The sequence below is a fragment of the Vicia villosa genome, unplaced genomic scaffold (assembly GCF_029867415.1).
Source record: "Vicia villosa cultivar HV-30 ecotype Madison, WI unplaced genomic scaffold, Vvil1.0 ctg.000896F_1_1, whole genome shotgun sequence".
NCBI classification, from domain to species: Eukaryota; Viridiplantae; Streptophyta; class Magnoliopsida; order Fabales; family Fabaceae; genus Vicia; species Vicia villosa.
Window position 1 is genome coordinate 557,608 of NW_026705404.1, and position 15,431 is coordinate 573,038.

The 15,431-nt window shown below is 35.7% G+C and overlaps 1 protein-coding gene across 1 annotated transcript; it reads left to right on the top strand.

Moving 5' to 3' along the window:
• The first annotated feature begins 13,311 nt into the window (after positions 1 to 13,311).
• Positions 13,312 to 14,838, top strand: LOC131632056 (anthocyanin 5-aromatic acyltransferase-like). The gene has a single exon (XM_058902821.1). It carries the CDS (start codon positions 13,387 to 13,389, stop codon positions 14,770 to 14,772), a length of 1,386 nt encoding a protein of 461 aa, XP_058758804.1. The 5' UTR covers positions 13,312 to 13,386; the 3' UTR covers positions 14,773 to 14,838.
• The last annotated feature ends 593 nt before the right edge of the window (positions 14,839 to 15,431 follow it).

Sequence of the window (15,431 nt, forward strand, 5' to 3'; positions counted from 1 at the left end):
ACCCTGCCAAAACCTAAAACCTATAGGAGCATAGTATTCACTATTAAGTTGTCCCCAGCAGAGTCGCCAGCTGTAGCAACCTGCCCTAAAAATTTAAATTTAGAGTCGCCACCTATTCTACCAAGGCGAATAGGAAACCTATGCAATTAAGAGATCAGGGTAAGATACTATATTCGGGTCGAGGGAAGGTGTTAGGCACCCTCAACCCTTTCCTAAAGGCTAACATCTCAAAGATAAAGGTTTATGGCAAAAGATAAAGAAAGATGACAGACAGTTAATAGAGTTGAAAGGCTAATTATATGAACATGATTAGAGTTTGGAAGAGGGGGACTCGCCTTGTTGCCAAGTGCCTACGTATCTCCTTAGGGAGAATCAGAGTCAACGTAGTTCGGGGAAGGGTTGTACGCCTTAGGATTAGAATTGAAGGTGTTTGAAATTGTTTGTGCTTTGAAAAGCGTTTTTGAATTGTCTAATTGATGAGGATGAAAATCCATAGTTTAGTATTGTGGTTTTGAAAGGTTTTGAGGAGTGTTTTAGGATATGGGCGTACAACCCTGATTTTAGTATGTCACCATTAACCGCAATAATCGATCGATTCGATTACCATAGTTAAAAGTTTAGTAGTTGTATCGTTACCAATTTTAATTGATAGGTTCAATTATCACTGATAATGAATTAAAGTATTTTTTAGGAATTTTAATAGTTTAATTTGCATCGTTACCCCTCGTAATCGATTGATTCGATTAAAAAGAATAACGAATTGATAAAGGGAAAATGCTAATCATCGTAACCAATAGCTTTGGTTAAAACCATTTAGCAAAAATAAGTTTATTTGAATTAATAGTATTTTAATTAATTAAACAATTAATTGATTATTACCCACCACGATCAATTGATTTAATCGAAGCGAATAATAAATTAAATTCTATTATTGCTTGGTTAAAACCTATAGAAAACCCTAATCCTAATACTTTGGTCACTGGCCAATGGGACTGGGCAAACCCTAATGCTTATACTTTTCTAGGGTTTTTTTGTGATTTATAATTAAAGCAGATTAATTAAGTTAAACCGACATAATCGAAATAATCGGGATAACAACCCTAATGTTAATTTATAATCTAATTCTAATTAAATAGACTAATTAAATCAACAGTATCAATTAATATTTAACCTAAACATTTAAATAAAGTAAATTAAATAAAAAAACCTGGAAGTAATCCTGTGCAGCGCTCCTTGAAGGTGTATGGTGAGGTTGCAACTCTCCAAGCGTTGGATCTGAAGTAGGAGTGATCTGAGGGTGCTGAGCGAGGGTACATGGTGGGCGTACAACGGAGAGGACACGCTGGATCTCATGGGAAGCTCTCATAAAAATTAAAGTGACGCAGCTGGGATTCGAACTGGCGTCTTCATGGTGACCATCAAAACCCCCTAACCTCCACGCTGCTGCATTATCTGTGTATAAGAAAGCTGTCCAATTTATGAAATATAAAACTAAGTACTTTACCACAATTTTCAAAACACGTCAAACTGTGGGTCCCAGCGTGATTGAATGAGCAAATCACAGACGGAGAGAGAAGCGCCCTCTGTTGACCATCCATTAGGGAGACGCCACGCGTGCCACGAGGGACCCCCACACGCCTACGAATCAAAGCCGCCGGACCGGAATAAATCCGGTTGTCTTCTCTGACGAGTGTCTTTCCAAACCTGCAAAAACATGCGAGCAAACCACCAAGAAAACCACCTATACCTACTAATTGAAGGGCTGCGAACCTCATGGACGTGTTCGTTTTCCCTGAAACGGCCTATAACTATGAAACAGAACCACAAGGTGTCTTATGCCCTAACAATGGCATACCACGTTAAGGGCCACAAAACTTCCATGAAGTACGTCGCTCCTGCTTTAAACACGATGCTGATCGCGAATAAACACCATAAACACGTTAACAATGCCTATAAAATTGAAAACGAGTTCAAGAAGTTTCACCACATCGGAGCTCGCGAGAGGTGCGATCCGTGAACGTTTTTAGTGATGTAAAGGATCTGAATAGTTCCTATAAACCTCCAGAAGACGAATAGATGCTTCAGATTGACTGAGAGTGCCTGGATATTAGGGTTTGAGTTTGCCCTAAACCTTTGATTGTTTTAGCAACGAGAACCCTTGTTTTTGCTCTCCTCTCTTTGCAGCCTCTTTTTAACATATATATGACCTTATTAGGGTTTTCTTGGGCTTGGACTCTTTGTTTTTTTTTAGAGAAAGAATTTTGATAAAAACACATGTTTTTCTTTCTATTTTTGTCCAACATTTTTCTATTATTAAACCAAACAAATTTCAATAATATCATGATCAAGATTTGATTGGAAAATAAATCTTGTACGTTCCTTGGGATATCTCCATTATTTATTTAATTTAAGTTGAATTTAATTGAATAAAATTCAATATAAAAGAAATAAAAATAATAGAAAATTGAATAATGGATTAGAGGTCTTTATTTGGGTCATGAAGATTCACAATCTTTTGATGAAATGAAAACCCTAATTTTAGAGACCCTTGATTAGGAGAGAGTGACTTGAATAATTCTTTAAACCTTGAGCCATTGAAGATGCATAGAGGAGGGCAAATTTTGGGGTATGACACAATTCATAATAAATAAACATCATTCAGTCATGTCATGCATTCACTGAGGTAATCATCATAATTTAAAATGGTTCATGTTAACACAGCGGAAATTTATCAAAAACGGATTAAGTTTAACATCTTCAAAACTTATCCTTCAAAACATCAAAACATAACTAGAGTCATAATCATAAACTCTAAACAATCGCGTCCCCAGTGTTACAACTATCAGAGCATGACACTTGACGCTACTAAACACTGACTCATGAGCTAATCCTCACCGAGTCGAACAGCCACTATCCTTAATCTGAAAATGACAACATGTAAGGGTGAGTCTCGTCATAATTAACAAATGTTATAAGGTTATAAAGCCATAACACATCACAGTTGTATCATTCACCCAATTGTTTCATAAACAGACATTCACAACAAGCAAACCAAAATCAATACATCATTAATATTTACAACACTGGAATACATCCAATCATGTTATAAATTATGCATATGTATGAACTGACACTATGCATGTGGTACCAATCATCCTCAAATGGGATAACCCATGACCGATCCAACATCGTCCAAGATACGGCCCTGCCAGCACAGATTCCACACGATGGGAACCATGCCCTTGACTGATCCAACACACCCTTATGGATACAGTATCATCAATGAACATGAATGAATGCAACATATATAACATACTTATACCATCATCATCATCAATCATCAATATCATCATCATTCAAGTATGTTCATATATATTAACATTATTCAATCACAATTCCATCATCATCATATACAAAACATACACGTATTTGCATCAATCATCATACTAAACAAGAATAGCATACATGTATTTTCATTATTCTAAAAACCAATCAATCATCATCATATAGATTATCCTACAAGGTTCGTTTAGCTCAAAACGGCGCATCAAACGGACCAACGGTTAAAAAGTTATGCATCTTGAACCTTTTTAAAATATCTCAAAACACCAACAGCACGCGGCGCCATCATCCGTTCGCGGCACGCACTGAGCGTCCCAAAATGCATTGGCTCTCTGCCAAGCTGTTCGCGGCGCAAACATCCACACGCAGCGCGAAACGAGAAAAAAGTTACGCCTTCGCGGCGCGAACACAGGTACGCGGCGCGACCTGAACGTATCACAACTTCCTGGAATTTTGCCCACCTGTTCACGGCGCCACCCTGCGCACGCGGCGCGAACCGGTAATTTCAGAAACCCCAACCTGCAGAAAATAGCATTCTATGCATTCCAAACACACCCAAACCATACCAGTACGAACCTAGAGAAATAGAATGCACAAACAACACCAAATACGTCTCATAATACACTATTTACACATCAATTGAGACCATAGCAACGCAGACATCATAGATTCAAACATAGAGATCAAACATCATACAATTGACTCAATCCCTAAACCTATCATATGACTCAATCGACCCGAATTCCACATTTATTCAGTATTATCAACCCCTAACCCGATAATAGATGATAATCAGATAAGTCCCCCCTTACCTTAGACAAATTTCTTGATTCTTGGTCTCTCCCTCTATCGTTCTCCTTCACGTTCCTCGTTCCTCAGACTTATGTTCTTTCACGTTCTTTCTTTCTTTCCAATTCCAATTATTTTATGAAAATAATAATAATATTAGTAAAGGGCCTTCCTATATCACACCCCCCCCCCCCCCCCCCCCTTTTACTATTTCTCACATGGCCCAAATGCCATAAACCATTATTTATTTATTATTTTCACAAAATCCTTAATAATTCTAATTATTAATTCAATATTCTTGATTAAATTAATATTAAAATTATACGGGCGTTACACCTAGTGGCAGGGGCAAAGCTAGGCAAGGCCTGTTTGACACTTCGATCAATACTCATTAGTGTATCCCAATCAACACAAGCTCAGGAATGGCAGTCACTATAAACACTAGGGGGAATGTTCAAGGCACCCATGTCTTCCCACAGAGCCGGTTTCACAAGATCCTATCTCCACGGAGTATTCCTCAAATAGCTATCTTCAATCCCTCCTCCAACAGGGTCTATTCATCTCTCTTATCCCCAGTAAGGGTGCGTCAAGGATCAATCATTCAAATTGCTTTCATCCCCAAGCAGAGATAAAAAATCCCCAGCTGGGCATCTTCGAAACAAAGATCAAACATCAAAATCACAATGATATAGAGATTTATTTTCTCAACCAAGACAACATAAATCATATTCATACATCATATATCTTTAACATATTCATACATTGCATACATTACCTCATAATAAATTCATACATAACATGCAAGTTTATCATTTATTTTGAGAGACTCGTCACATAATACATGTATCATGACATTGCATAAAGACTAACTTTACCTTTTTCAGGAAACAGCTACAAGCAGATAAACAATATCTCCAATTTTCAAAGATCTAACTCAGTTACCACGAACGGTGTAGACACAATCATCCTTCAAAGATCTAATTCGGTCACCACAAACGGTACTGAAACGGTCAAAGAAAGAGACAGACTTAATTATGATACTCAATTCAGAAAAGAACACGACAATGAAGTCATGACAACTGAGTCACGATAATGGAATCACGACAACTGAGTCACGATAATGGAATCACGACAACTGAGTCACGATAATGGAATCACGACAACTGAGTCACGATAATGGAATCACGACAACTGAGTCACGATAATGGAATCACGACAACTGAGTCACGATAATGGAATCACGACAACTGAGTCACGATAATGGAATCACGACAACTGAGTCACGATAATGGAATCATAACAACTGAGTCACGATAATGGAGTCACGACAACTGAGTCACGATAATGGAGTCACGACAACTGAGTCACGATAATGGAATCACGACAACTGAGTCACGATAATGGAATCACTACAACTGAGTCACGATAATGGAATCACGACAACTGAGTCACGATAATGGGGTCACGACAACTGAGTCCCGATAATGGAATCACGAAAACTGAGTCACGATAATGGAATCACGACAATTGAGTCACGACAATGGAGTCATGACAACAGAGTCACAACAATCAATTCACTTATATTATCCAGACGCTCAGGGCAATCGAGCATACAACTTAATTCCGACACCACAGAAACGGTCTAATGTACGACTCAGTCTGATACACATCAATACATCAACCCGATGGCATCTTGAAGCCCATCTCCGGCAAAGGTCCCAGCCTCAGCAAGGGAAAATTCTTGGGTATTCTAGTGTTCAATCCTCTTCTACCTTCAGATTTCGACAGGCACACATGCCAATCTACATCCTCAGGTATTATAAGATAGAACAAGGGCAGTTGTCATACCCCAAAATTTTCCCACTATATTTCAAGCTTTGATTCACAAAAAAGCTCAAATGGTCAACAGTCGACTGATTTGACCTAAAAGTCAATTGTGGTCAAAGTACAGTCAAAATTCTTGATTTTTGGTCAACATCCTCATTTTGAATTATCATTCATCATTTGATCAAGGATTGATCATGATTCATCAAGGAAAGTTCAGAAATCAACAAAACCTAAAGTTTCTAAATTAGGGTTTTTTGACCTAAAGTCAACTGAACTTTGACCAGCCATAACTTTCACATGGAACATCAGAAATTTTCCATCCAAAGCTCAATTTGAAGGAAATTGAATTCTCTACAACTTTGTACCTCACATGCCACGTCTAAAAATGCTTCATTTGAGAGATATGGATCAAAAGATTATAGGTCCTTTTTGAAAGTCAACCAAAAGCAGTTTTTTGTCAAAGCCCATATTATCAAAGATAAAATCCTCAAATGGAAAAAAGCTTCCAAAGTGGCTTGTATAGGACATCTTGAGGTTTCCAAAAAGTCCTAGAACTCCTCCATATCTTAAAAATTGAGGGAGATATGCCTTGTCAAAGTTGGACCATTTTAAAGGAAAAAATGTGAAATAAAAGACTCCAAAATGAATTTTTTGCAACGGGACCAATCTTTTTTGGACCAATCTTCATCCTCAAGTTACCCAAGACTCCATATCCAATGCCACAAATTTTTGGTTTAATATTCATATTTTTATTGAATCTAATTCACGGAAAATATAATAGAAATCAAATAATGAGGAAAATATTAAGAGGATTTGTTTTGATTCTATTTCCACTTGATTCCAATCATCAATTATACCCCATAATCATTCAAAATTCGTGCAAATTAGAATTGGATTGATTGAATCAAATATTGGCCAAAATTAGAAAGATTTATGAATCAAATTCTTCAAATTGGCAATCATGGATTCAAAGGGATTTGATTGAGTTTTGTTGCCCTAATCTCATCACATATATATACACAATGATTCCAGATGTATACCACGAGGATTACAGGCTCTAAGAACCCTAACTCGGTGCATACAAAGTGAAAGAAAAAGCCAAAATCACTCTTGGAGTTGCAGATTGATTCGAGACGTTTGGAAGATTCCAACGCGTTCCTGAAGGATCACTGAACGATTTACAATCATCTTCAAGCCTTGGAGCCTCAGGAACGCGCACTGATATCTCACGATTTGACCAGTTCTTTTTTATATCGATTACATGATTTCGCGCATTATAATTGAATTTAGATTGCATATTATGCATTGATTTGATGTTTAGACCGGTTCTGGGTTATTAATTGGTCCGTTGCGTGTTTATGCCATGATTTGCCATTAACGAATGTTAGGGTTTAGTTTTTAGGATTTTACATTGCAGATGAAATTGGAGCAAATTGAGGCCGTGGTTGAGTTCGGGAGGATGAACCGAGTCTAACCATGGTCTCATCTGGAATTTTAGCTTCATATTCGTGTTTTTAGAATGTTGCAGGGATATAGTGATGGTGAAAAAGCGTAGCTATAGGCTTTAGCAACAGTTTTTGTCTGTGGGTAAAACCCTGGTAAAAAAGAAAAATCCAACGAGGAAGATGATGGCTGGGCGCGCAAACTTTTAATTTTTAATCTCTTATTTTCTTATATATTGTTCTAAGGATGTTTTACTAACAGCGTGGAAAAAGTGATGCAGTGGCAAAGGGGTGCTTCTTAAGTCCTTCGTGTGCAAGGGCAGGGGTTCGATCCCTGCCTCTTATTTTTTTGAATATTTTCTTGTATACATCTGCAAGTATATCAAGCGTGTGCGTCCCCATCAGGCACACGGAGAACCCTCAGAGCGTCGCCTTTGGATTGCCAGATCTCCAGATCCAACGTCCACAAGCCTGCAGGCACGCCATGGACCCTCAGACGCCCCCCACACCTAATCCAAGCTAAGTTTTTTTTTATTTTTTTTATTTTTAATTACATAAATTAGTTTTTTATTTATTTAGTCCTTTTCTACCTTAATATTTTTTAAAAAATTATTTAAACCTTTTTTTATTTTGTAAATAATATTCTCATGACCTTTGATTTTTAATCGAAGACTCGATTTTTCATAATATTAAAATAATTGTTTTTTTAAACAATAAAAAATCGTTATTTTGTTGTACATCTTTTAATCAATTAAATAATTAGGATTTAATCCAATAATTATTTAATTGTTATATTTAATCGAACTTTCGATTTTCTCAACGATTAATGGTTATTTAAAATATTAAATTTACTTTTCATATTTTATTTATACCAGTTGTTTTAACCCTGATTTATCCTGATAAATTAGGGTTGCCGATCTCTAATGCACTGACCATTTCTCTTCTTTTCAGGGTTGATCAAGGGTTCGATGAAGGCTCGAGGCGTTTGAATTAATTATTTTGCCTCTTATTTTTCTTGCTTTTATTCTTTTCTTCTGCCTTTATTTCCCCTTGCCCACGGGTGTTTATTGTAATAGCGTAGGACTTTTACATTCTGCCTTTAATTTCTGTATTTTTTTAAATTGCGTGGTTAGTAATCCTAGGGAGTGCAAGCCTTGAATTGAATTAGCATCACTAATTATAAGATAAATATATGAAAATAATCACCTGAATGTGCCACACACACACCTTTAGGGTAACCTCTCTTGTTGCCTGTTGCCTTATTATTTGTTGTCTTGTTGCCTTATTACCTTTAAAATAGCTAAGTCCCTCGATTCAGAGGATACCTAAAGCAAATGTTGCCCTCAGTTCATTCATCATCAATTTTGTCCCTTAAGGTTGCCTTATAAACGATGATTGTCCCCATTGGTAAGGTATCCTCGCCTGTTGCCTAAAGATTAAATGACTATTATATTCTTCCCTTAGACTACCTTCCCTCTTTATGGCAGGGTCAGTCTTATGGAGAACGATAATTCTGATGACCCTTTACATCCAATAAAAGGACTTCCTACCCTCTTATGGTATGGATAGCCCTGAAAAGCTAAAAGAACAATTTTTCTAAATTAGGGTAGTTGCTACTAATTGCTTGCTCTGATTTAAATTCAAATCTTCTTTCACATCATCTTTTCAAATAATTTCAAAAACAAGGCTACGCTTATTTACAAGCTAAAGTCCTTAAAATTCTTTTTCTATTCACACACTACACTTCAAACATTTTGAAAACAAAAAGTGAGCTAAGCAATTAAGAGCTCGTGGATAACCATGGATACAAAGGGTGCTTACACCTTCCCTTTGTATAACCTACCCCCCGAACTCAAAGTCTTTTAAAAGGTTTTTTTCTGTTCTTTTAGCCTTTCTATAAATTGGATAAAATAAAAGTCGGTGGCGACTCTTGCTATCCGCAACATTTCAAAAAGTCAGTTCTCCCACCGTATTACACTTACTAATGCTAACTTAAGCCCAATAACTAAAAGCTTCTCTAACTTATATTATTTATTACTAAAACCCAACAATTAGCACAAACCTCTCATAAGCATACAATTAACACATAATTAATTAAATAAAACACATAACACAATATGGCATGATTAAATAAAATACGCAAACTAAAAACGGGCGTTACAATGCAAGTGATGCAAGCTCAAGATAAAGAATTTCTTACTTATCCCTCGGTCGGGAGCCCTAATTATAGCAGCTGGAGCAATTATCACCATCATAAATGAAGGAACCTCGAAATCCCTCCATAATGAGTGAGTGACAGTAACCTCCACCATCAGTAATTAAGAGATTGTAACTCCTGTAACGGTGAAGCTCTTTCGTATGTAGATGGATGTTATGGCCGACTAGGGTGGACGGTTCTGACCTTACTTGAAGTAATATCTGGCAAGCTAAAAAGCTTGTTTATGTCGAGTTAGAAGGCCATGAGTCGACCGACTAGCAGAGCCGTCCTGCCGACCTGATGGTTCTCAAGTGTCACCTTAGTACCCATCCTCCTTATTCCAAGTCCACTTCCTCCATCTTGTGTCGACTTGCCTTATCGGCCTAAACATTCCAAATATGTACAATAAAAAACATGTTTTTCAAAGAATAAATACAATTGAATTTTACCTCTCCGTCTTAGACATGTATGGTACAATGTTTTGAGTATAGCGGCAACAACAATAATTCAGACGAGCCTCTTCCAAACCCCTCGGGTGCCTGTTGTGCCTCAGGTTTCTGTGGGGCCTCGGGTGCCTCTAGCAAAGACTTAGGGTCCACCGGTGCTTCGGGAGCCTTAGTAGGTGACACCTGTCTCCTACGGGAAAACGAAGGCAGAGATGCATGAGTTCCACAAGTTAACGCCTCGACATCAATAGGATAGAAACGACAGGTGTCTGCGATGATCGAGCTTTTTTCCTCTGAACTGATGCATGTTGCGCAACTCTGTCGTGCCTTAATCTATCTTGGTAATCAACTATAATGCCTATAAGTAAACAACATAAGTATTATACATATGAAACACAATGATGTCAATCCAAAAATTCACACATATATTAATTTCGGATATGCATTTCCAGATTCTAGAAATCAAAACGTTGGAAAATTCTTGAGATGCGTTTCTGTAACGTTATGCAACTCAGTTGAACGTTAATGGAAGAAATGCAGTACATGCCAACATCTAAAATAATGCCTTGATCATTAAAACTACCTATAAAACGCATTTCTCATTTAAATAACATATATAAACTACTTATTACATAACCTAATGCTCAATTTCTACACATGTATATAGAAAATAAAAAAAAAGTTTAGAAAAACTAAAAACTTACTAAATGCAAATTTATTCGATGTTGAGTGAGCTATTTGATTGATTTGATGTTGATGGAAGATGCTTTTAAGTGAGTTGAATGACTTTGAGAGGATGTGAGTTGAGAGAGTTTCAGACTTGAGAGATTTAGGGTTTGAGAGAGTATTTTGAGAAGTGATGAAGGAGAAATAGTCTATCGCGTTTTTGATTAAAATAATGTCTGAAGCTGCATCTCCGTAATTTACATAAAAATGCAGTTTCGTAAGTTACTTTATGCATTGCCTTAGGGTTTTTCAGAAACGAATGTGTTAGGGGTGCATCTGAAGATGCATCTCCGGAGTCTAAAAACTATTTTCGCCTTTTAACGAGGGTGTGGTATCCTTTGAGTGCCTTAAGTAATTCTCAAAAATAAAACCTGTTTGTTATCCGAGCTTTTAAGCATGCCTTATCAAACTTTTGAAGTGTAACTTAACTAATTTGATCGGATTGAGGATAGCCCGCTTATTTAAAAGAAAAAATGAACGCACCCTAATATTAATGTCCATGGTTTTTTAATATAGATATAAGATTACTTTTTATTTTATATATATTAAACACAACTGTTCATAAAATTTACACCATCTTCACAATATATATATATATATATATATATATATATATATATATATATATATATATATATATATATATATATATATATATATATATATATATATATATATATATATATATATATATATATATATATATATATATATATAAAATTTAAGTTAAGCATCAAATATGATTTGACATGAATATTAGTTATTTTAATTATTTGCTACATTTTAATATATTATTACATACACATTAATTTTTAAATTAAATAATGTTAGAAATAGTTTCAACTTGATTCTTAATTATTTAATTGAAATAGTTTATTTGTATAACAACTTATCTTAAATATAATGTATGTAGCTGAATTATATATTTTTAGTATTGAATAATTTATTAATTTTTTAAAATTTTTTACTTAAAAATCAATATTAAATATAGAGAATTTCTTTACCCACCTCCTAACTTACTTGGTCGCCTCTGGTGAATTTACCAAAATACCCCCTATTTCGGAAATGCATTTTCGAAAACGTGCTTTTATTGAAAAAAAAGGTGTTTTCGGAAATGTACTTCCGAAAACATGTTTTTTTTAATGAAAAACAATGATTTCGGAAATGTACATCCGAAATAAAGTTGTTTTTCAAAAAATTGGTGTATTCGGAAGTTCATCTTCGAATTCACCCCCCTTGGAAGCATTCGGAAATGTACTTCCGAAATAAGGTCTGGGCAGAAGAAAAATAACAAACAACAACGATTCGATTTATTTAACGGATGAAGATTACATCGATCACATTACATAAGATTAAAGTTACATATTGTTAAACACGGGTAGGTGAGGATGAGTCAACATTTTGATAACGTCGTCCCCCGATCTTTGAAGTTTCGCGTCCAACTCGATCGGACCCTTCGAAGAAAATCGGTCGAAAGTTGTCCACAAAACCGCTAAATCTTCGTCGTTCTTGATCTCAAAAGGTGTGAACTTAACGTCTCTGTCGTCGTTAAGCGATGGCGAGCGGTACTCGAGCTTGACAATCTTTCGATTTTCCGGATATTGCAATAGCGTGTTGAGCGACGTTATCAACTCTGCAAACGGCGTGTCGCGCGAGAAGCGGAATTGGAACGACATCGGGTAGCCAGTGGTGAAGTAGACGAATGCTAGGTGGGGGTAGGTTTGTGTCATTTGTGTTTTGTGGTGTGAAGTAGAATGAGAGATGTTTACCTCAAATTGTGGCTTTCTATGCTCCCTTTAACGTGATCAACGGTTTGAAACTTGATTTTGAGACGAAAAATGGATGGAGATTGATTGAGTTTTGGATAGGGTTTGGAGAAGTTTTGGAGAAAAAATGATGAAATAGTGAAGGAGGGAAAATTGTATATGCATATATGTTTTCGGAAATAAACTTCCGAAATATTCCTTTTTTTGAATTTTCATGCATTTCGAAAATGCATCTCTGAAAACACCAAAAAAATGGTGTTTTTGGAGATGCATTTCTGAAGTCAAAAAAAATCTAAAAAAAAAAATTACTTCGGAGACGCATCTCCGAAGCAGGAGCAAATGGGGGATTTCACTGGGGGTGACCCCATAGGGAGGTGGATAAAAAAATTCTCTAAATATAATCAAAATTATAACTCGTAATAATTTGTTTAAATTCTAAACTATTTAGTCCAATCCATTATCCAACTTCGTCACAGGTAAACCCGAAGCGAGTCGGATAATCTCTCGTCTCTTTTACAAAAGATGAGCTAAATGACCACTATTTTTGACATCAAAGAGTATCCACCATTATTTAACAATGACTACTTGGGGTGGAACTTCTTGACCATTTCTTTAATATGTCATACCTAACCACACGTTATATTTTCATTTATTATTCTAACATAATCACCATGTGTTCTATATTTTAAAGGAAGTGACAATAAGACATATTCTCATTTTTAACCGAATATTTTCAATACATAAGAGATACTCATTCAACACCCTCACAACATATATACATATCTCTTCACATCTATAAGAACATCACATTATAAAATTATCTCACACTTTCTTAGTTCCTCTTACAAAACATGTCCACCACAACCACACCTTTCACATTGAATGTTCTTGATCATTGCAAAATCACACCCCCACTCAATACAACTCCAAAAACATCTTCCCTCCCACTAACATTCTTTGACATTCCTTGGCTTCTCTTTTCTCCAAGCCAACCTCTATTTTTCTATGACTTCCCCCACTCAATTTCACATTTCACAACCACCATTGTCCCAAAACTTAAACAATCTCTTTCTCTTACACTTCAACATTACTTCCCATTTTCCGGTACATTTGTTCCCTTGCCCGGTCTAACCGATCCCCAACTCAAATTCACTCATGACAACTCCATTTCATTCGTAGTCGCTGAATCAAATAGCGACTTCGAACACTTATGCTCTTATCATGTAAGAGATGTCAACAAATTTCACTCTTTAGTCCCAAAATTGCAAGAAATCTTTTCATTTGAACACAAAGAGTTCCCTTTGTTAGCTATTCAAATCACATCATTCCCAAATTATGGCTTTTCCATTGGCCTAGCTTTTCATCATGTTATTGCTGATGGAAGAACCTTCCACAATTTCATCAAAACATGGTCCTCATATTGTTCTTCAACTACATTTGAACCCTCACCATCAATAAAGTCACTACCCTTTTACGACCGAGACGTGATCATCGACGAAAAAGACCTTCGCGGAGTTTTCTTAAAAGATTTAAGAAAAAGAAATGTCATAGATAGTTGTAGAGCAATAAAAATGGATTTCTCAAATATGACTAGAGCTACATTCTCAATGAGTACAAGTGAAATGGAGAAAGTAAAAAAAAAAATTCTTGAATCATGCAAAGAAAAGAAAACATCTCTTCCTTTGCATTTATCTCCTTATGTGTTAACTAGTGCTTTTTTTTGGGTTTGTTTGGTTAAAACCCAACAAGAGTTTGTTAATGAAGATGTTACACACTTTGGATTCATTGCTGGTGGAATAACAAGGTTAGAATATGAAGTACCAAAGAATTATTTTGGCAATTGTGTTGGATTTGGAAAGGTATCATTGAGAAGAAAGGATTTACTAGGAGAAGATGGAATTGTTATTGCGGCTAAAGAAATTGGAAGCACAATTAAGAAACTTGATGCATCAATTTTAGGGGAAGGTGAAAAGTGGATTTTGGATTGGGAAATGTTACATGGGTCAGAGGAACATGTTCATGTTACATGGTCTCCAAAATTGAAACTTTATGAATTGAATTTTGGGTGGGGAAGGCCTAAGAAAATTGAAGAGATTTCAATTGATTTTACAAGAGGTGTTTCTTTTGTTGAGAGTAGAGATTTTGAGGGTGGGATTGAGATAGGGTTAGCTTTGCCAAAGAGTGAAATGGATGTTTTCACTTTTTTGTTTAATAAAGGACTTGAGGATCTAGCATGATTATGTGGTTTCACTTTTGTTTCTCAACGTGTAGTTTTTGCATGTTTTTATGTGTAACTTTTTATAAATAAAAAAACAGAAATGATATGCTTACACTGAAAAGTATACACACATGTTTAAATGATAAATAATAAGGTTCACATTTTTCAAAATGCTGGGTTGATTATTTTATTAGTATTTTAGTAGAAAAGGAAAACTTTATATAGTGTAGTGTATGAATAGCAAATCTAATAAAAAAATAGTTTATTATAAATTATGGATTTTTTTGTTAGCATTTATTTAATACTTTCAAATTTGTTTTATATTGACCCTTTTTAATTTGAGACTAGACTTAAGATAATTTCATAGTCCATCATCGGTAAGGTTGGAAATAAGATGAGTCCATTCGAATTTGTCTCAATTTGATTCGACTCGATAAGAATTGCTTTAGATTGAAATTTGACTCGAGTTTGATATGAATTTTTTAAGCTCAAACGACATTCATTTTAAATTTACGAACAATTCAATTCAACTCTAAATGCTTAGCTCGTTAGGTTAAACTTGTTTGCTACAACGTTATTGGTGCTCAAGGTATTCGGGTTGTAGTGAGTACTGGACTTCTTCCTTTTCCCCCACTCCTACTCTGGCCCATTATCCTACCCGGTTGTAGACTCTTCGGC